At 48.1% G+C, this 23,080-nt stretch overlaps 1 protein-coding gene across 2 annotated transcripts in view; it reads right to left on the reverse strand.

Moving 5' to 3' along the window:
* Positions 1-773: 773 nt before the first annotated feature.
* The window catches only part of Ccnjl (cyclin J like), a 62,990-nt gene continuing 40,683 nt past the window's right edge, over positions 774-23,080 (reverse strand). For both annotated transcript variants that reach the window (XM_052196896.1, XM_052196897.1), the window contains exons 4-6: positions 9,097-9,399; positions 6,261-6,420; positions 774-4,555 (exon numbers count right to left, since the gene is read on the reverse strand). In XM_052196896.1, coding sequence (XP_052052856.1) covers positions 4,135-4,555; positions 6,261-6,420; positions 9,097-9,399 — 884 coding nt within the window. In that variant the 3' untranslated portion in view covers positions 774-4,134. The remainder of the gene's footprint in view (positions 4,556-6,260; positions 6,421-9,096; positions 9,400-23,080) is intronic.

Genomic DNA, 23,080 nt, shown 5'->3' on the forward strand with positions numbered 1-23,080 from the left:
TGTGTGTGTGTGTGTGTGTGTGTGTGGTGTGTGTGTGTGTGTGTGTGTGTTTGTGTTTGTGTGTGCATGATGCCATCTCTGCTTTTTAACCTCTTCTAGTCATGATCTGGTGTGGCAACAAAGTCAAAACAGAGCATCCGTGTCTGGAAGAAATCAGTTGTTCTTTCTGCTTGAAAGCTGGGGCTGTGACTCTGTGGCTCAGCTTTGTCTAGAGCTCATACCAGGCCAAAAGTTCAATGGTCTCCATGGAAACAGATGGGGAATAAAGCCACAGGAAAGGATGTGTCTGAAGAAAACTCGTTACTCTTCGTACACTCAATTTATTTTATCTGAGTCCCCTCAACCCAGAGCGCCTTGCCTCAGTGGGTCTTGCATACAGTGAGTGTGAGTGTTGTTCCAGCTCTCTACCAAGACACGATTCCTGAATGACATCCTCAGTCTGGTCTTAATCCTCGTGCCTTAGAGTATCACCCAGCAAGCCACCTGTGCTGGGCAAATACCCCTTGACCACACATGACGGCAGCTTTCATAATGGTTTTCCTGCAGGACAGAGCAGAGGGGTCATGAGCAGACTGTGACATTCTCCACCACAGTGGAGACTGCGGTCCACAGTTCTACCACATTCACACATTGTAGTTTTGAACTAGGGTCTCACAGTGTAGCTCAGACTCACCTCAAACTCACAATCCTCCTGCTTCAACCCACTGAGTGATAGGATGGCTTGGTTTTAACCGTGTGTGTGTGTGTGTGTGTGTGTGTGTGATACATGTTTCTTCAAGTGTACCTATGCCACGGCATGTGTGCAGCCTTCGGCACTGGTCCTTGCTTGAGACTAGATCTCTTCTTACTTGCTGCTGCGTATCCCAAGCTAGTGCTGGGATTACAGACATACAATACCGTATCTGGCACGAAACAATATGCTTTCTGGAGATCTAGCCTCATGTTTTTGCCCTTGTAAGACATGTACCACCTAGATATCTCTTCTGTCTTTTGCTTTCCCTTTCTTCTTTCTCTCTTTGCCTTTCTCACCTTCTGTGGTACTGGGAATGACACCAGATCTCTGCATAGTAGCCGAGTACTCTGCAGCTCAGCCAGAGAGCTACCTTCTCAGCCCTTGAAAGGTGTCTTAGCTACGCAGTGGCCTCCTGCATCTATCTTTGCTATTTGGGAGGCCAAGATGGAAATATCAGTTGAATCCAGGTATTCAAGACCAGCCTGGGCAACATAGTCTGCTGTTACTGCAAACCAAATGCAATTATTATTATAATAAATAGCAGTCCATCGTATGTATCATTTTAATGATACTGGCCTTGATGTGCATTCTGTTGTTGATCATGAGACCCCAGCAGGCAAGTGTGGTCACCACCCCCATTTTAACGGGTAAGAAGACAGGGTAGGAGAGGCTGCCCAATTCTCTCCCAACAGCTACTAACTATAGTTAATTATGTGGGTTCACTCTGTGAAGCTATGGTGCTGTTGTTTAATGAAAAACTAGTCTAGGCATTGCTGTGATGATATTTTACCCCCAGATGTGATTATTTCTTAGATGTGTGACTTCAAGAACAGCAGGTGAATGGGGTCTCACTGAGCTAGCTAAAGGCTTTTAGAGAAATGACTAAAGTTTCCCAGAAAAGGAAATGTTGCCTCAAGGTTGCAACAAAGAAATTACCCAAGTTCCTGGCTTGATGGCCAGCTCTGGGAATTTCAGACTTTCACTGCTGTGTCCTATCAACTGTTAACCTGCTGGCATGAAGTCTAAGAATCCCGGGTTTGCCAGCCTCCAGGTTGGGAGGTCATGCCCCACTCATTCTTCCTGCTTAGAGGGAACGACTCAGGTCCAGAAGCACTGGTCTTGTTGCTGACAGCTCCAATACTGTAAAAGGTCTCTCACAGCCTCCTGTGAGACCACACCTGGTCCTCAGCTGGTGGCTTTGTCTTGGGAGGTTGTGGAACCTTTTGTGGTTGGGACCTTGCTGGAGGGAGTAGATCCCTAGGGACCCAGCCCTGACACTGACAGCCTGGCTCTACTTCCTGTCTCATTTCTGCTCCTGATCCGTGAAGATCTTCCTGCCACGGCTGTCACAAGCTCCCCTTGCCCACCATGGCTTCTCTGCCACCGTGGACTGCATTTCAAACCATGAGCTGAAATAAACATTTTCTCCTTTAGGTCGCTTTATTGGCTCCTTCTGTCACAGACACGAGAAAGCTCATACACTTCTTGATCTCTTTCACCTCTCACCCAAAGGACACTCCCACTGAGGTAGAGCAGAGACAGGCGGGAAAGGGCTGACCTGCTAAGAGATGTCCAGACAAAGGCAGCAGACATCAAGAGCAGGCGATGTATTTATTGCAGGACATCTGGTCCTGAGAATCAGGCTAGTTCTGGGGCCCCAGTGGAGATGCTTCTCTCAAAAGCCCCAGCCCGGAGACAGATATAATAGACTCCAAACCAGTTACACACACACACACACACACACACACACACACACACACACACACCAAACGAATGTGCAGGTTCCTATGCTAATTGAGAAAATGGCAGCACCTCCTCTGCATCTAGCTGTTTCCTTATTCTGTCTCCACGAGACATTCATTTGCTCAGAAAAGCCCTATCGCCGTGAAATCTGACTCAGTAGCATGTGGCCACCTTCCTGGCAGTCCCTGCTGTGGTCTCTTGGATTCAGACAAAGAGAGTCAAGACGGGAGGCGAGGTGTGGTGGCGTACATTGGAGGTTGAAGTGGGAGGATTGGGAGTTCAAAGCAAGATTTGGCTATGCGCTAAGTTTGAGTGTAGCCTTAGCTACATCAGATGGATCTCAAAAAACATAAAAAAGAAGTCTCTCCCCGTCCCAAGAAAAAGACCAAACAAAAACCAATGGAGACACAGTCTTTTCAAAAAGAAAATTACAATTTGTTTCTGTGGTCTTTTGCACCTCCCTTCCAATTCTGATGGGTGAACAGCATGTCCCCTGACCAGAGGGGTAAAAAAACAACCAACCACAAGAACATCTTAAGCATAGGCTATGAGTCATAGTCATAACATATTGCACACGGTGACAGTGTTCCTGAGCCCTCGCACTGCAGCTCCCAGACATGGGCTTTTGCTCCAGCAATCTCTTGCCTGTCAATGCTGGTGACGTATACCACGTTAGTGCCCCCCCCCCACTTTTCTAATATTCCACAGTGTGATTACCCTATCGACCAAACTCAAATCTGGGATCAGTTTAGCCTCAGCACTCTAAGCATGTGATGGAAGGAAGGACCAGTTCGAATCTTTGTCTTCCTCCAAAAAACATTCCCCCCACCAGGGGGCAGTAATCCAAGTCCAATAGGTGAACACTGGCATCCCAGGGGTGGCCTCTTCCAGAGAGAGGAGACTGAGAGGTGGTATCCGGCACTGTTGTTATCCACCAGTTGGTCCCAAGTTGGGTTACTAAAAGATACAGCCTCATGTGGGACAGACAGTGTAGCAATTCAAACTTTTTGCTCCTACGGAAATTTTCAAGTATCACAAAATTCCCTGACACGGTATGTAAACAAGATGGTTCTTTTTTTGTTTTTTTTGTTTTTTGTTTTTTTTCAGGATAGAAAGCTAGACTGTTCCAGGAAGCAGCAGCATGGGAAATATCTAGAAGAATGAAAAAATTTGGGGTGCAAAAACAAAGGACAAGATAGCCAGGCACTGAGCCTCATGGGGTCAGTGCTCAGGCATAAAGACGGGCCATGGGGCCCTTGGAGCAGAGCTAGGGAGAGAAAGACACTCGGGATGGATCTTCTAGGGACGGAGACAAATGTGTCAGGTGCCCCTTCTTTTTCAGTGGCATTGCTGTGAAAAGTAGTCTTTGAGAAACCTGGATGTACGCAGTCCCCAGTGTCCAAGTCTGCTATGCTCCATCAGATACCCCAGCTCAAGGGAATGGTCACAGAGCCATGTCTTGGTCCTCCAGGCACACAGGGAAGAGGTTTCCCAGACAGATGCATCCCTGGATGTGTCATTTTGTTGGCTTGTTTTTGGAAAAAGCAAAGACCCTCTCTATTGAAAGGTTCTTTGCCTCACCTGGATGGGCTCTTCTCTTAGGTATTTCCTTTCTTTGTCTGGGTCTTCCAGGATTCTCCCTGCGGTCCACACGTGGCCTAGCTGTCAAAACAGCCTGCGGGGAACATGTGGCTCTCGCTGAAGTAGCTGCTTCCGTAGGTGGCAGTAAGGCAGTGCCTGGGTTCAGCTGCTATGGCCATCTGCATGCTAAGGGATGCGGGGACGGGCACGGGACACATATCCAAGGGCTGGAGAGCTGGGTATGGCGTGTGGAGGGATGGACCAGTGTCTCCTGAGAGCAAGGTCCCTGAGCGGTGGACCTGCAATGAGTCCCGATATGCCAAGCACAAGTCCTGCGCTGGACTCTGGAACTGGGCTAGTGTTGTTGGTGGCTGGCTGAGGGTAGGGTAGGTGGGTGGTTGGAACAGCACTTGGGCAGGAGCTGATGACGAGCCGGGCACCATGGCCAGTGCCTGGCTCTTGACGGCCACGGCATCCTTGAGGACATTGTCATATGCTCTGAAAGGAAAAGGCTCAGGTGAGTTTGGGAGATCAAAGGCCACTAGACACCTGCTTACCTTCCTCAGTAAGTGGGACAGTGCTACCCCAGCCGATGAGGACACATTATAACACAGCCGCAGCTATCTGCCGACTCCACTCAGGCCTCAGGTCTCAGTGTGCAGCGGTCTCTGTCCCCAAACCTCTCTGATCCTGTGGCAAGATCAGCCAAACTTGTCCCGGCAGCCCCTGTACCTACACATCTTGGCTGTTAAAGCCTCAGAAGATAATTTGGGTCCCACCTGCTTCTGTTCATTTGGCATTCCAACACTTGGTTTGTTTGAGACAGGGTTTCTCTGTATAGCCCTGGCTGTCCTGGAATTTGGTTAGCCTAGAACTCGGAGATCTGCCTGCCTCTGCCTTCCCAGTGCTGGCATTGAAGATGTGCACTACCATCACCTGGCTTGACTTGGGGACACTAAAAGCATACATTTAAAGACTCAGCTAGGGAGCAGGGCTAATATCTTAGAGTAGAGCTCCGTTATCACAGCAAAACTGCTGGCATTGGGACATTGAGAGGTGGCTCTTTGTGGACTAAAGGACTTCTGCTTCTGCTCCCCAGACTGAGTTAGTCAGGTCAGCATACAGAGGTTGTCACTACCCACTGGTGGAAGAGAGAAGTAGCCACTCAAGGGCTATTCTGGTCTGTCTGCCGTCCTCCTGGTAGCATTATTGATGTCTGTGGCTGACAATCTCTATTTCACAGTGTTAGATCTAAAATGACCCTTGATCCCTTAAAAGAGGTTACGATCTCTTAGTCGAAGCCACTTTGGACCTGGTTGGCGAAGGGGTCACTTTTGCAGCTTGCCTGAGAAAAGGAACTTATGAGAGAATGAATTCACAAAATCACATTGGGACTTAGATCAATTCACCCAGACGGGATGGAGTTCAGTTGATAGAGTACTCCTAGCATGCATGAAGCTGAAGTTGACCCTTAGCAGTAAATCAGCTGGCCGTGGTGGCACACACCTGTAACACCAGCACTCAGGAGGGAGGGGCAGAAAGATCGGAAGTTCAAGGATAGCCCACTAACTACATAGACACATTATGTATGTTAGCCTGGGCTATGTGACACCCTGTCTCAATAACAAAATACAACGATAGGATGAGTGTAGACATAAATATAGGAGCAGGTGTAGAAAATCCCCCCTCACATTAGTGGGGTCCCCCAGAGCAAATAGAAGGTCAATATTTCAGAAATGCAGCCAATCAGGAGAGGACTTACACCAGCAGGATTTCAATACACGTGCCGAGATGCTCCTATATTTATGTCTACACTCATCCTATCGTTGTATTTGAATGTCCAGACCCATTCCTCTTTTCCCTCTCTCTCCAGACATAAAAATACAAAGAGAAACAGCCAACTCTCAAAGCCCCATTCTTAGTAGACAAAAGTTTTTCTATTTCTCCTAAGCTGGCCTCCAGCTTTCAATCCCCTGCCTCAGTTTCCCAAGTGTTAAGATTTATAGTTGCATACCGCCATACCCGCTCTCCAAATACCACTTCTGTTGGGAGTCACTCTGCCCATTTTGCATGCAACACCTTATCTGGGGGGAACTATTATCTGTCCCAGACTCAGAAAATACCCCCCCACATTAGTGGGGGTCCCCCAGAGCAAATAGAAGGTCACTATTTCAGAAATGCAGCCAATCAGGAAAGGACTTACACCAGCAGGATTTCAATACATGTGCTGAGATGCTCCAGGGAGTAGTTGGAGACCCTCTGCAGGTCTCTGGTCCAGTAGGGAGAGAGCTGAAGGCAGATCCTGGAGGCCCCGACACAGGCTGCAGCGACCACGGAAGGCTGGAATTTGTAAAATATATGATCTGAAAGAAAATTGCAGAGCGTATTAGCGCTAGAAAGTCACCCCACAGAGTCTCCTGCCTGGTCTGTCGAAGAGCAGACAAATGAATCCACTCAAGGGTTACACAGTGCTGGCTTTTTACAAATGGGGTAAGAAACTAGAAAAGATCAGGTGCCATTGTTTGGGCTTATTAAAGGCTTTGGTGTTCAGTTTGTGGCTCCCGGCATCAGCCTAGAGAGACGATTTTTTTTAAAAGCATTGTCTACATTTCCAGAAAGCTTCAAGATGCTTGCTGATGGACTACAAACAGAACCACAAAAATCTTTCTTCTTTTTTGATTATTATTGATGGACAGAATCTGGCCAACGGCTGCTTGCATAGCAACAATGTCTGGTCCTCAGCAGGCACCGGAAATCTGATGAAAAACAAATGAATGGCTATATGAGTCTGATATTAATAACTTTGTCTAGGCTTACAAAGTAATATTAAAGATATTTAAATCACATTTATTTATATTACTCTGCAGGCACATGAAGTGTGTAGGATATTTGTACATGCGGCGGTCAGAGGACAACTTGGTATAGAGTTAATTCTTTCCTTGTGCCAAGTGGGATTCCAGGGATCCAATTCAACTCCATCTTTGGCTGGACAATCTCACCAGTCCCAGAACTTTTCTGTTTTCTTAAGACATCTGAAGATAGGTTAATGGATACAGTGGATATCCTGTACTTTTCATGGATGATATTTGATATATTACTATTTGCTATCAATTGCTCATAACTTTGAATTACTTCAATTTCTGCCTTTGAAAGTATCAACCAGTTCAGGGCCGAAGAGTTATAGAAAGTCACAGAGTCAGACTTCCAGGTTCAAATCCTGCCACTGACCTTCGGGGAAGTGATTTCAGTGCTTGAGTGTAAACTTCCTCATTTGTATAATGGGATTGACCGAAACAGCTTTGAAAGGGGTCTGTCTTACTTAGGGCTACTATTTCAAGATGGAGCACCATGAACAAAGCAACTTGGGGATGAAAGAGTTTATTTGACTTATATCCTAACTCAAAGTCCACTGACGGAAGCCAAGACAGGAACTCCCACAGGGCAGGAACCTGGAAGCAGAAGCTGATGCAGAGGCCATGGAGGGTGCTGATGACTGGCTTGCTCCCCATGGCTTGCTCAGCCTGCTCTCTTATAGAACTCAGGACCACCAGCCCAGAGATGGCAACCAATCACAGCAGGCTGGGCCCTCCTATACTAATCACTAATAAAGAAACTTCTCTACAGGTTTGTTCATAGCTCCATCTTATGGAAGCATTTTCTCAATTGAGGCTTTCTTCTCTCAGGTAGCCTCATCTTGGGTCAAGGTGACATAAAACTAGCCAGAACAGGGTCACTGTGAAGTCTAAATGAGTTACTGCACACAAACTTCTGCAGCAAGGGATATAGTAAGTGCTCAATCAATGCCTAATAATCTCAAATCACTGATATCCCTGCTCTGGGCTATTTGTCTTATGGTGTGTCAATAGCATTCTGACCAGCATTGAACCTAACACTTAGATTTAAAAATCTGTTTTGGGGGGGGCAGCAGGCAAGGCTTAGCTTTAGCGTGTTTACTCTACAATCACGGGGTAGAACAACCCCAACTGTGATGAGAGCAGAGGCGGAAGAGCACGGTGGCTTGCTGGTTTCTAGACTAGCTGAGAGCAAACCCCAGGGTCAAGAGACCCTGCCTCAAAGGAAGAGGTAGAGCGATGGGTCTATTGCCCTCTTTGTGTGTGTGTGTGTGTGTGTGTGTGTGTGTGTGAATCTCTCTGGGGCTCCACATTGCAAGGGTTAGTGGCACCTAATGAGGTTTTCGTTTGGGTCCATGAGAAAATGCACAGGCGCGCACACACACACACACACACACACACACACACACACACACGCACGCATACACACGCACGCACGCACACAGCATACACACATGGAGAGAGACAGAGACACACAGAACAGAGAGATAGACAGGCAGAAAGAGTGAGAGAGATTACTGTTTTTCTCCAAACAGGGTAACTTTGTGTGAGAAAGTATACATTTGCAGGTACACGTGAGGTCAACCTCAACTGTTGTTCCTTGGCAGTCATCTACCTTGCTTTTGAGAGAGGGTCTCACACTGGTACCCAGGGCTCATTGATCATGCTGTTGGCTAGCTAGCAAGCACGGAAGATTCTCCTGTCTCTGCCTCCTTAGCTCTTGGATGGCAGGTGTGTCTGCCACTACATCTGGCTTTCTCTGTGGATTCTGATGCCTGAACTCGGAACTCCTCACACCTTCACAGCAAGCCTGTTATAGCCTGGGCTGTCTTCCCAGCGCTCCAGACAAGCCAACTCACTGCCGATGCAGATGTGAACATTATCACATTCCCTGTCCTATTTAATCTGTGCGATGATAGCTCCTTGGGAATGAGCTACTTGTGAGCTGGTGCGATTTGAGGGTTCCCATATGAAAACTTCCTGGGTAAGTTGCTAGTCTCTAGTTACTGGTGAGGTTTTGGGTAAGCTGCTATTTCGTTTCTGCGTTATGCTATAGCACTGGGTATATCCTGCAAAGTGGGAGTGATATGGGGGTTCTAGGCACAAGGGAAGGCCCTCTCTGAATGGCACCCCTCTTGAGGTGGCTGATGCCCCTCCTCCCTCAGCCGGCTGCCTCTCTGCTCTCACCTTGCAGGGTAACTTCCAGGAAGTAGTGGGCATACTCCTTGAGGCACTCTTTGGTCTTTCGGAGGCAGGGGGTTGGCCAGGCGTGGCAGTGGTGGTCCTTCTGGCTGATGGAGGCCAAGAGGTAGTAGTCCAGAAAATGGGCGGGCGTGGGCAGGCAAAGGTCCCAGTTGAAAGCCTCCAGGAGCAGAAGTTCTGTGGTCAGCAGCTCCTTCTTGGTGAGAGAGAAGTTTTGGCTGCTTAGGATCCTTGTGTTGTTTATCTGCTCCAGTTTGGGCACGCGGTCTTCCCTGTCCTCAAACTTACCTAAGGTGAGGCAGAAGCAGAATTTACTAGAGGAATCTATACCCAGGTAAGTAAATGCTCCCCTATGATGTCTGGATGCTGTTGATGATATATATGGACAGGAAGGGACAGGGAGGAGGGGCTGCCAGGGAATAAAAGGTCGCATTTGGATCTGGAATCCTCAAGCCATATCACATCCTGCTATGTCATTGTGATGAGATGCCTCAATCTCTCTGTGCCTCCAAATCGCAGGGGGAACTGATGGTTTAATGAGGCTTTTGTTTGAGTCCACAGAGAAAATGCAGAGGAATACTCAGATAGACGCTTAGTAATCTAGAACATCAAAGGCACTGGAGAGCAGTCAGGAGCAGCTTTTAGGTTCTAGGGGAGAGGTTCCCACATTCTCTCTCTGGCCATCACCAGTCCAGGCAGAGCCATATGACCTTGCAAGGCTGACCCCATCTTTCTTGGTGTGGAAGAGGCTGTCCACAGCTCACCACTGTCCTCCATGGACCTCCTATTCTTACTGTGTCAGTTTTAGTTTGGCTTGGAAACAGTCAGTTTTGTTGCCTTGGAAACAAGGTTGCTTGGAAGGCGAGTTCAGAAAAAAGACTGGCAAACTGGGGAAGGCAAGGGGGAAAGGAAGGGAGCCCCAAAGGAACCATTAAGAGGTGCAGCGATGGACAACTGGAGCCTGACCACATACGAAGGGATTCTGAGAAACGGTTAAAAATACAGGCTTTAGACCTAGGGTTATACCCTCAACAGCCATAAGTAGGGGCTTCTCCACCACGAAGGGCCAAGACTAGAAGCTCACTTTGTGAGGCTCTACATGGTCGAGATCTCCAGACTAGGCACTGCTTTCTTAAGATACCACTTTATAGCTGGCAGTGGGCCCTATCTGTCTTACTAAGGGTTTCACTGCTGTGAACAGACACCATGACCAAAGCAACTCTTATAAAGGACAACATTTAATTGGGGCTGGGTTACAGGTTCAGAGATTCAATACATTCTCATCAAGGTGGGAGCATGGCAGCATCCAGGCAGGCATGGTGCAGGCAGAGCAGAGAGTTCTACATCTTCATCTGAAGGCTGCTAGCGGGAGACTCACTTCCAGGCACCTAGGACTAAGGTATTAAAGTCCATACCCACAGTGACATACCTACTCCAACAAGACCACACCTCCTAATAGTGCCACTCCCTGGCCAAGCATATACAAACCACGACACTATTATTGAAGGTTCTTTCAAAGCATTATGTCCCCTGGCCTTGTCTGCACAGCTGTGTAGCCCAGAATACCCTTCTCCATCTCCTCTTCACTCAGTCAAGCTGGATGTGTCCTTCACTTCCAAGTGACTCCCTCGGGTAAGCCTTCCCTAATTGAGCCACTTGGGGGTCAGCCTTGGCCTGGTAACCTGTGATCTCTACGCAGCCTCATAGGGCACAGAGCAGCTGCTGAGCAAATGTGGCGGGAAGGGCATGGATGCCTCTGCCTACCTAATCATGGCTGTGGCCACTGACTCTCGGACCAGTCACCACCTTCTCCATCTCTCAAAGCACCCGCCCCAGGATGCTCTGCAGACACTCCCATTCTAAACGCCAAGGACGCCAGGGCAAAATGAAATGAAACTCTGAGCATCCCGGGATCTGTCTCATTAGGGAGCCAGCAAGAGCCCTGAAAGCTGGGTGGGCATGAGAGGGTGCGTGGATACACACACAACGGGGCGATCTCATCTGGCCAGGGTCAATCGCCTTCCAGTCTGCTGCTGCAGTGGGGATGCCTGCAGAGGGTGTGTCCTCCATGGAAAGCTGGGGTGGGTAAGCACAAACTGTCCATGCAGGTAAAAGCTTCTCTATGGCTGCAATTTGTGCCCCACTGGCATGTGAGCTCACCTCCAGGTGCCCTCCTCCTCACCCTCAGATGTGGTCCCATGGACCAAGGACCGTCCTCTGTGGATGCTGTCACTCATCCTGTGTCTTTTAAAGCTTAGTTGAAAACCGAGTTAACAGCACCACTACCCAATTCTAAGACCTCTTGTAGATCCACTAATGAGTGGGTGAGTGTTTCTCTCTTGCACCGGACCTATACTGTTTATAGTTTTTTGGGGGGAGTTTATATCCCTTATGTTTTTCTCCAATAACCATATATTTGTTTAACTTCATAACTTTTTTTAAATTTACTTTTAATAAGTAAAGAAAGATAAGGAAATTTGAAACAATTTAAATTTTTCTTTAAAGAATTTTTATCAGTTTTTTCCCCTCTTTTGTTTCTTTTGTTTTGAGACATGGTCTTACTATGTAGCCCTGGCTGGCCTCGAACTCACAGAGATCCACCTACCTCTGCTTCCTGAGAGCTGGGATTAAAGGCGTGTACAATCGTACTCTGCTTTTTAGTAGTTTTAATTGTGTGTGTGTGTGTGTGTGTGTGTGTGTGTAAGAGAGAGAGAGAGAGAGAGAGAGAGAGAGAGAACCCATGAGTACAAGGGCTCTCAGGGGCCAAAGAGTATCAGATCCCCTGAAGCTTCAGTTAAAGGTCCCAGGAAAAAGTCTTCTGCCAAGAACATCACAAGCCACCTTTAACTACTAAGCCATCTTCCCAGCTCTTGATCCCCCTTTAAAACAAGTCAATTCACTAATTATAAGAGTGCAATAGGCAAGATAATATATTTTAAATAAACTACTTAAGATGCAGCAATTTTGCCCCTAAACTGCCCAGCTTTCCCCAAACCTTATACAGAATTTAGCTAATCTTTGTCACATATATTAAATTGAACAGCCACTTCCCCCCACCCCACCCCCAATTTGCTGCTGGTGATTGGATTCCCATCCTCACACATGCAAGGCAGTGCTCTACCACTGAGCTACACCCTGGGCCCCATGAGGTTATCTGGAGTGGGGGTGAGGGGCTAGTGGGAGCATAAAGTGGCAGAGTAAGGTTGCTAGCCTAGGCCGGACTGCACGCTGTGCTGAGGGTGGCCCTGAGACTTCACAGCGGCATCCCTGGCAGCCAACCATCTATCTGGAGGCACAGGCTGATGTGTTCAATCAGATTAGTTTCTCTGTCCCTCCCTGCTTTTCAAACCTTTCAGAGCCTTGCTGCCAGGCCTCAGAGGATTAACCCCCCAAAGGTGGGGGGGGGGTCACAGCTTACTGAGAAGGGATCTCACTCTCCTGGTTCCCTCTACTCCCCATACACACAGGGGAGGCCTCTTGGGGGGACCCTCCACATTGCAGGCTGCAGCCAGCCAGGTCTGGGCCTGAATCCTCAATGAGTTTGCTCTGGTGCTGGCGGCACCCTCCAGGCTGTTGTTTTGTTTATGACTAGGAATCCGCCCCACGTGGAAAGACAATGATCTTGCAGAATGGAAAGTGCATCACCAGCACCCAGCACCCAGACGCCACCTTGTCTCTCCAGCTGAGACCTCAAAGGGATGCCTAGCATTCCCAGGGCTCCAAACACAGATGATGAGAGAGATGTGGTCTCCAGCGCCAGAAGAGCCTCGGGAGTCCCTGCTCCCCTTTGTTACCCACAATGACTTCAGCTTCCACATTGTTTCCCAACACACACACACACACTTAGCAGCCAGGAAGGGCTGCTGTGAGTTTCCCAGCTTCGCACGTGCCTAGCAGACATCTCCTCCGCCCCTCCCACATCTTCAATGATCTAGCCCTTTGTCCCCAGGGCTGCCACCACCAAGCACCATTATACTTAGCTGCTTCCTCTTTGTGGGCAAAAATGTTCAAGTCTTTCAAAAGTATACAAAAATGTATAAGTCTTCAGGGCTGCGCCCAGAGAGATGCTAGGACAAAAACGGGAGGGGGGCCAGTCTTCCTTGGCAAACTTTTATTTTTGAAATCAATAGAAATCAGAGAATGAGGAACACTCACAGCTCGTCACACACTCCCCGCCCCCTTCCCCCAGCTGTAGACAGTTGCTTCACACTCCGTTTCTGTGTGCTGTATATAAATACTGGCTTTGCAAGTTACAGATGGGATGTGCCGCCATCTCCAGCACCCCAATATCTCTTCTGAAGAATATCTTCCTATAAACAGTAAGATATTAATAGCACTAGTACACCATCCTGAATTCAATATCCTATCTTTTGTTCTTGAGACAGGGTCTCATGTAGGCCAGGATGGCCTCAAATTCACTATGCAGTTAAGGCTGTCCTTGAACTCTGGTCCCCTTGCCTCTACCTCCCAAGTGCTGGGATAGAAGCCTGCCAGTAACAACATTCTCATGCTCAGTCCACATTTAACATGTGCCAGGGATTCTGAAACACATTTTCTCTCCCTGCTGGTTTTGGATTCCAGAGCCAAACTAGGTTCACACCATGAGTCTAAAATCTTTTCAGTCTTATTTCTCAAGTGCTTTGGGAACATAGAGTCCAGCTATCTTTTAAAATGTTCCCAATTCTTGATTGGCTGGATGGTTTTCTTCTGGTTAGGCACTGTTTGAACAGTGTGCTGGAAAAGCACAGAGGTGATATCCAGTCCTCCATGCTGAGTCACGCTGGGATTTACAGATACGGTCGATGTAGCCCAGAACCAGACAGGCCAGGTTCTATGTCTTAGCTAAGGTGAGAACACGGGTTCTTGCCGTCCTAGAATTCTCCCTTTCCCTGTGTGATTCACAAGTAACCTGTAAAGCCAAGGTGATACCCAGAGATGGAATGTCCTGTTCTCCAACGACTCTGTTTCACGGGCTTGTCATCTATGGATGATATTTTCCTGAATAAATTACTACCCTGGAATGAAAAGGATATTTTGCAAATGCTGTGATTGCACGGACATTTTTCCTTTTAATTTTCTGTTTGTCTCAATTTTAATGGCTAAGAGTTCTGTTGACATCTTATTTATTTATTTATTTATTTATTTATTTATTTATTAGAGACAGGGTTTCTCTGTGTAGCCCTGGTGTACTGGAACTCACTTTGTTAGACCAGGCTTGCCTGAAATCATAGAGTTCTGCCTTCCTCTACCTCCTGAGTGTTGAGATTAAAGGCATGTAGCCTGGCTGACATTTTTCTAATACTAAAAGCAACCATGGACTTATAGAAGAACTCACAATGTCTCCCAGAGATCAGGTATGTAAGCGAAGCACTTCTTGTCTTCCATTTGCACATCTAGCTACTAAATGGCAAGCCTTAGGACTGGTGTGCAAAGATCAGGTCACACTAGCAGACTAAATGGCCAGAATCTCAACCCACTGGCTTAAAACCCCCACTTCCTTAAAAAAGTATTCAGTTTTTATAAGACAGCGCCTCTTAACCCGGACTAGCCTGGAGCTTACTGTGCATCCCAGGCTTCACTCATGGTAATTCTCCTGCTTCAGACTCTCAAGTGTTCAGATTACAAGTGTGAACTCCCTTCTTTTATTTTTTTGTTTGTTTGTTTGTTTTTGTTTTTTTTAGGTTTTTTTTTTTTCCCAAGACAGGGTTTTTCTGTGTAGCCCTGGCTGTCCTGGAACTCACTCTGTAGACTAGGCTGGCCTTGAACTCAGAAATCTGCCTGCCTCTGCCTCCCAAGGGCTGGGATTAAAGGCATGCGCCAGCACTGCCCGGCAGTTTAAACTCCCTTAAAAGGCATTTATCTTGTATGTAAGAATGTTTCGCCTGCATGTATTTCTATATACAACATGGATGCCTATTGGGAGAGGGCGTTGGATTCTTTGGAATTGGAATTATAGATGGCTGTATGCATATAGGCTAGAGGAATCTCTCTCCTTCACACCCTTCCTTCTTTTGTGTGTGTGTGTGTGTGTGTGTGTGCACATGCAGGTAGAGGCCCAAACACCAACATCAGGGGTCCACTTCCATGGCTCCCCACCTGATCTTTGAGTCAGAGTTTCTCGCTGAACCTGGATCTGCCTCATTAGGCTTCACAGGCTGGCCAGCAGGCTCCAAAGATTCTCCTGTCTCTAAAGACATTCTTTTGTCTCTATATAGAGGCTGTCCCTATGCAACCTCTATAGCTCTGGGGTCACAGACACGTGCCATAGAACCTGGTGTTTACTCCATGCAGTGTGGAAAATCTGAATTGAGGTCCTCTCGCTTGCGCAGTGAGCGCTACCTACTGAACCATCCCCCCCCCCAGGCTTTTCTTTATTAGAGAAGGGGGGAAAGGAAGGAAGGAAGGAAAGAAGGAAGGAAGGAAGGAAGGAAGGAAGGAAATGAAAGAATAGAAAATACAGCCTAACTCCAGCCTTCTAAGGAGCCCCAAACACTTCATATTCCAGAGCCAGCTCTTTGTGCTCTTAGTTAGAAACTAGGTAAAAGGTCACATTCCAGAGCCTGCCCTTTGTTCAGAGCCAGGCAAAAAGGCCTTGAATTGGTGATCCTGGCCCCATAAGGTAACTGGAAATGAGCTAAGCTTATCTTGCTTCTGTAAACTGCTTAGGCCCTTACCCCTATCCAGGAGTTCACACAGCTATAGACTCCAAGAAAATAGGAAACTAATTGGTCCACTGAGCGCGGGCTCCGATAATTTAAACTGATTGGCCTAAAAACTATGGAGTGGTACAAATCGATTGGCTTGCATTTCGTGGGCTCTTGATGCTAAGGAATGATTGGTTGGTGATTCTCGGACTTCGTTGTGACCTTATAAAAGCTGTCCCAATTCTGCACTTGGGGGTCCACGGTCCTCTAACCCTGCGCGGTGTACGGCTGTGGAACCCAGAATTCTGGAATAAAGAAATCCTCATGTTATTGCATCGAGACCTTTCTCGCGAGTGATTTGAGTGTCGCCTTTCGAGGCGTGGGGTGCTGGGGCACCCTCGGTTTTGGGGGGTCTTACAGAAGGAAGGAAGGAAGGGAAAAAGAAAGAGAGAAAGGAAAAGAAGGAAGGAAGAAAGGAGGAAGGGACTGTCTTTACAAACTAAAAACCATACAATAGGAAGTTCACCCTTGCAAAATGTACCATCCAATGCATTATGAACTCGACGGTGGCCACGGGCATTATCACCACACATCTCCCGAACCCAGCATCTTGCAAACCTGAAGCTTCGATCTCATGAAACACTCGCTCCCAGTCTCTGCCCACTTCAGCTCAGCAACTGCCTGCCATTCTTTCTCTTTACGAATGGGGCTTCTCTGAAGACTGGCTAGTCTGCTCTCACCTGCTTGTCCTGGCAACTAACTGAGCCAACCACAAGGCGGATCAGACAGCATTCTGGTCTGAATTAGAGACAAGAAAAGTGACATTGCTAATTGCCAGTCCAAAAAAAAAAAAAAAAAAAAAAAAAAAAAAAAAAAAAAAAACAAACCCAGAAAAACTCACCTCTTTTACTCTAGAAAACGTATGGTTCAGTAACAAAAGTTATTTAAAAAGAAAAGAGAGGCAGGAAGGACGTGCTGTAGTAACCCCGTGAGCACGTCACTCAGCTCCAGCACTCACGCTACCTACGCTACCTCTAAAAGAAAAAAAGTTTTATTTTACTTTACGAGTTTGAATGCTTTGCCTGAAGGTCTGTATGGACCTCACAGGTGTGCCTGGTGCCCTCAGAAGTCAGAAGACGGCATAGGCTCCCCTGAAAATAGAGTTATGGGTGCTCGTGAGACACTGTGTAGGTGAGGGAACTGAACCCAGGTCCTGAGCAAAAGGAGTCACCTCTCCCCTACCCCCAAATTCTCAAACAAAACCGCACATAGAAGGTTCTAAGAAACATTCATGACTGGCTTCATGCCTGCTGCTCACGCTGCACGTCCTTTCTCACATGCTCAGGACGCAGCCTGTTTGGTCCCCACATTATTTTATGATTGGCAGGATGACAGAGTCACTCAAGGTCCTTGTTACCCACTCAGGTGCTAAGTAAGCCTAGGCTCAGAGGAGGCCAGAGTTTCTTGGCTAAAAAGAACTGGATTTTAAGGCAGCAACAGCTGGCGATGCTTCTGAAAACAGATCTGCTTGTCATCGGAATGCTGGTGTCCATTTTTTTTTAAACCTCTCTGCCCTCATCCAAGTACAAGAACCACAACTGGATCTGGAGTTGGGACTCTGTGGCCTCCTGGTTACCTAGAGCAGCTGGTTACCTCCTAGCCAGCATGGTGATGATGAGAATGAGAGGGGAGCTGGGTCAGAAAGCTGCTCCTGGCTTTGCCTCATGCCCACGTGGGTCCTGACATCTTTCCAGTGTAGGAAACACCAGGTAGCAGAGGCAGGAACCACACGTTAAAAAGTTTTCTTGTTTCTCCTGCAGGTGACCCGAGTGAAAGCCCCCTACCAGGATGCAGCCCTTGCCAGGGACCGCGAGGTCAAGGTCCTAGGAGAGGTCAGGGTCCTAGGAGAGGTGAGGGTCCTAGGAGAGGTCAGGGTCCTAGGAGCGGCAGCCCAAGCAGAGCAGCTAAGGAGAAATCAATGACCTATCAAGTCTTTTTTTTCTCTTTCTGCCATTTTTCCTCTTAGATTCCACTCTCCTCAGAGCAGAGAGATGTCATCACCAGGAGGGGGACAACTCGGCCTGCTTTATTTATGGCAGCGGACCAGTGACCAGAGAGAAAGGAGTTTCTGGAGGACACCCTCCCTGAGGCTCAAGTTTCCTCTACTTAGTTAGCTTCATGTGAATTTGAGCAGTTGAGCTGATGCCTCACAGGACAGTGGAAAAGGCTCAAGGGACATCCCAGGGAATGTAAAAGGCAAAAGGAAACCAGGGCTGGAGAGATGGCTCAGTGGTTAAGAGCACTGGCTGTTCTTCTGAAGGTCCTGAGTTCAAATCCCAGCAACCACATGGTGGCTTACAAACATCCCTAATGAGATCTGACACCCTCTTCTGGGGTGTCTGAAGACAGCTCTAGTGAACTTACATATAATTAAAAAGACAAAGGAACCTGACACATGGGACGTGCCCATCAGCCATAGCAGCTGCTGTATTAATTCCAGTATACACTTATTTTTTGGTACCAAACTAGCAACTGTGAGAGTCCCGTCAGTCGGGCACTGATGAAATGCTAGCGCGGTAGCCAATGTCAGAAGATACATTTCTTAAAGGTTCTGAAATGGAATGGAAATCATTCCAACAAAAGGCGCCTGTGGCTCCATCCCACTGCACAGGTTGTACTGGGTTCCTCCAAACCCAGTGGAGGCAGCAGTCCTAGCCGCCTCCCTTACCTATGGTACCTTGAACTCAGTCAGTTGGTAATTACAATGCCCAGAGGGTAGACGTGAGACAGAGAGCAGAGCTGGCTGTAATCTCTTCCCACATCTCCTGTCTCCTCAGGGATGGGATTGCTTCCTGCTGGTTAGCACACGAGACAAATCTGCCCACCAAGCTGAGATCTGTGGGAGGTGGATTCTTGGTTGTTTTGCTGCACCCCAGTTGCTGTAGGCACCCACCCCGACCCCCACCACACCTGACTATCCTGCTTCCAAGCAGGATCAACCCTGGCTTCTCGCTTCATGAGGCCAGGGCACACATCCGCCACAAAAACCACCAGAGTGCAGCTTCTGGCCTAAGGATAGCACTCAACAGATAGCTTTGGTTTTCTTTCATAAATGAGCAAATGGTTTCAAGGTCTAGAACTTTCTATTCCACAAGCTTGGACCTCGTATACCCGGTCCCAAGGCAACCCGCAGTTTCTGAGGATGAACCTGTGGGCGTAGGCTTCCCTTAGGCCGGGGTGTGAGGCCAGCGGTAGCCTCTTCCTGTCTAGCCACCACCCAGTGCTCCACGAACACTTTCCTCTTCAATTTCCCTTATGCTAATGAGTGGCTGGATTCCAGAGCTTTTCTAGGGAAGACTGTGAGATCAACAGGATGTTGCTTTTTCTATGAACAATAGAATTTAAATCAAAAGGGCTATGTCACAGTACCTGATGGGGGTCCTCAGCGAAGGTGCCCTTCACCTGAAAACACACACACCCAACAACACCAGCCTTTTTGTAGTTAATGGTGGCAGTTAGGAAGGGTACTTCCTACTGTTACCCAAGGCGGGACACAAGTCTCTTTCCAGGAACTGGGCCACAGATGGAGCTGCAATACGGTCAAAAAGCCAATCAGACAATAGGCCAGAAGTCACCTAAGGACATCTTCCTCTGAAGAGATGGTAAACCACATAGCGTAGCACAGAGGCCCAGGACACACTGATGACATGTGCCTGACAAGGCGTCAGAGCCTCAGCCAGGTCACTGACTGCCACTTACTGTGGACTGAGGCTCAGCCTCTTGGATCTCTGGTTTTTGGCCTCTGAATAACAGGATGAGTTGAGGTTGCATGCTGGGTTAGTGTTCACGGAATGGTGCCCTTTCTAGATCTTGCTTCATCCAGAATCAGCAGCATCCTCGGGTACAGGTACAATGATGGGTTTCTGGCTGTGCCTTGATAAAGTGACAGAGAGCCAGGGACAAAGAGAAAAAGGTCCCTCTACATCAGTGTTTGGCGCTCTATGGGAAAGAAAGGCGGCTGTCACAACCACAGAGCTTGGGGACCAGGCAGCTCCCAACCCTACTGTTCCTACGGGCCTGCCACAGCTGGGTACAAAATCTCTGGTCTCTGTGAAGATGTTGGAATTAGGAACATGCTGGAGGAGCAACCTTTCAGTTACCACTGTCCTTGAGCTTAGGAACCTTGCTGGCAAGAAGGTAGACTTGAGACCCCTGCCTGGCTGGATTGTCTCCTCTTAAGAACAAAGAGAAAGCTCCCTTCGTCTTCCTCATCTCTCTGAAGTACAAAGGCACTCGATCGATGGCTGTCAGCAGTGTGTGCATACGGCAGGCTGGATAAATAATGCATGAGTGGACCTCGGAAGGAAGGACGGATGGGTGGAGGAAGGAGCGTTTCTGAGGGCCTGAATCAATTCCTGGGTCCTGTTTGGGGCGGGGCCTAAGGTGAGGCCATGAGTAGCTGTTTTCCTCAAGAGGAAATTGTGGAAATACCTCCCCGGGTTGGTGGTGGCATCTGGCCAGCTGGGTCACACAGAAACTTCCCTTCTCACTTCGAGGAAGACATCCCTGCCTCAGGATGCAGAAATAGGACCGATGACTTCATCGGGTAGTTTCAGCCAATCCCTGGTTCCATTGTGTCCCACTTTGTAAGTGACCTAATTAACTTTATGGACTGAAATCTAGGATCGTGAGATAGGAGACGTTTGTCACATGTGTGGCTGGTACCGGGGAGGTATGGGCTTTGTGTGGAAGAGCAGAGTCCTGGTCTGAATAAAGCTCCTTTAGTAACTGCTGAGTAAAAACGTCCCTCCCACATACACGGGATGGGTCTGATGGGGCTTCTGGTACCAAACAACAGCAAACCAAGTTTCGGGCCCAAAGGTGTAGGATCCAGAGGCCCTGGATCTTTTGTTCCAACATCTGCTGGGAGCAGAACCAAGGGACAAGAAAGGCATCGTGCGTGTCCACTGCTGTGAGTTGTGGAGAGCCACTTCCTACCACAGGGACAGTCCTGAGGGCTGATGCAATCTCCCAGTCCACGTGGGTCTGTGGCTCAGAAAGCAGAGGACTCCTCAGGAGCTCGCACAACCTGTCTGCTGACCGGTGTCTTCTTGGTACCACCAAGCACAGAGGCCACCGGGTGAAAGGCAAAGGCCGCTGCTGTGAGGCCAGACCTACCAAGCCATTCCAAGTCACCTGCCTGGTCAGCGCCCCCCCCCCCTTCCTGCTCACCTCTCTTCTTAGCTGTTAGCAAAGTTCCTGATGTCTTGAGCCTTGTTTTCTATTTCTGTTAAGTAGGGAAACAGCGACTACCTGCTTAGGGTTTGTTTGGGAATTAGCTGAGTAAAAATGTATAAAAAATATAAAACTCCACATAGCACATAAACCCTCAATAACCATTAGTGATTCCATTTATCACAGAGGGTTTACCTTCCACCTCCACATTCTGATGACAGGGGAAATACACTTCTATTTTTTTAAAAAAGGTTTTTTTTTTCCTGTTTTTTTTAAATTTCCCCAAGAAACAGAGATCACTCTCCCACAGAGGAAAAACAACCTTAGCTCCTCAGAAGGCAAGGCACCGCGGAAGGGAGCCTAGACTCCAGAAGTGGCACAGTAAAACTATCAGGAGATTCCAGAATATGAGCCTGCCGGGTCCAGGAATATCCTGGCAGCAGCCTGCTTTTAACAAGTCAGGAGACGTCAGATTTTCCTAGAAGAGTCCCAGAAACCCCACCATGCCTGGTGACAAAGAGGAGCTTTTTCCTGTCTAGACATCAAAATGCTCCTAATTAAAATTAAGACGTGAAAGGGGAGGGGCACTGCATGCTTCCTAAAGCCATCTTAAAACTACAGTTAACACAACCAATAACAGCAGCGAGTCCTCCTCTTGCCACCAGGGCGGCGCACACCCCTTGAGAATGAAATGGCTTTTTGTTTGTTTTGTTTTGTTTTGTTTTGTGCCCCCCCCCCTCCCAGGGTTTCTCTGTATAGCCCTGGCTGTCCTGGAACTCACTCTGTAGACCAGGCTGGTCTTGAACTGGAAATCAGCTTGCCTCTGCTTCCCAAGTGCTGGGATTAAAGGCGTGCGCCACCACTGCTGGGCATGAAATGACTTTTTTAATTCGGACTACAACAACCCAGGAGTGGGGGTGGGAGGGGTGGGGGGCGCATCTGAAAGGGAAGCTGCTGTGACCAAGGCTCACCCCTTGAGGCTAATAATGAAACTGCTACCCCAGGAAGCTGAGCATCCCAGGAAGGCAAGGCGTGGCTCTGATCTAGAAAACTCTCAACATGGCTTCCCTGGAGAGCAGGGCATATAATAAAGAAGGCCCTCTGGATTATTCTTTCTGGATGTCAGAGAATTGGGCACAGGGAAGGGAGGGAGTGACTTGGTGATATATTGAAAGCTTAGCATCAGGGGGCCCTGGGTTTGGTCCCTGAGCCTGCAAAACAAAAGGAGAATGGGCGTAAGGTAGTCTTGGCATTGATAAGGTGTAGAAGGAGGTCATGATGCCAATATTTGGTGCTGGAGCGATGCCTCAGCAGTTAAGAGCTCTGGTTGCCCCTTCCAAAGGACCCGGGTTCAATTCCCAAACGCAGACACAGTGGCTTCAAGCAGTCTGTCGCTTAGTTCTAGGTTATTTGAAACCTTTTTAAATTTTATTTTAAGACTTATTTCTTTATTTTGTTTTATATGATTGCTTTGCCTGTACATATGTATGTGCACCATGTGTGTGCCTGGTGCTGGTGGGGGGTCAGAAGAGGTGTCAAATCCCCTGGAACTAGAGTTACAGAGGGCTGGGAACCACCATGTAGGTGCAGGGGGGTCAAACCACTGAGCCATCCACCCTTCCCTCCAGCCCCCTGATGTCCTTTTTAAGTCTCCATGAACACAGCAGCACATGGCGCACAGCCGTACATACAATCAAACAAAAAACCCAAACCAACCAAACAAAACCCCTCATATGCATAAAAAAAAAACTTAAAAATATGCAAACATTCAGCACAGAGGGAGTTTATAGCACAGGCCGTCACCAGCTCTCAGGTAGTGAGGACACCTGGGCAAACTGCTCATCTCCTAACAGCAAGGACACCTTGCTCTCTTAGAAGGCTTTGTTCCTGTGTTCCGAGACTTCTTGGCCATGCAGGCCTAAGCCTGCATCTTTAGGAGAGTTTTTCAGAAAGATGGGGCTCAGTTTATTTTATGGCTCTCAGCCCAATGCCTGGCACAGACCCACTCTCTGTCAAGCAGGTACAAGGCTTCAGGGTGAGTGGTCTTCACCCAGGGGTGTGGTGGACCTCACTTCCGTTCATTATCACCT

The sequence above is a fragment of the Apodemus sylvaticus genome, chromosome 10, assembly GCF_947179515.1.
Source record: "Apodemus sylvaticus chromosome 10, mApoSyl1.1, whole genome shotgun sequence".
Classification (NCBI taxonomy): domain Eukaryota; kingdom Metazoa; phylum Chordata; class Mammalia; order Rodentia; family Muridae; genus Apodemus; species Apodemus sylvaticus.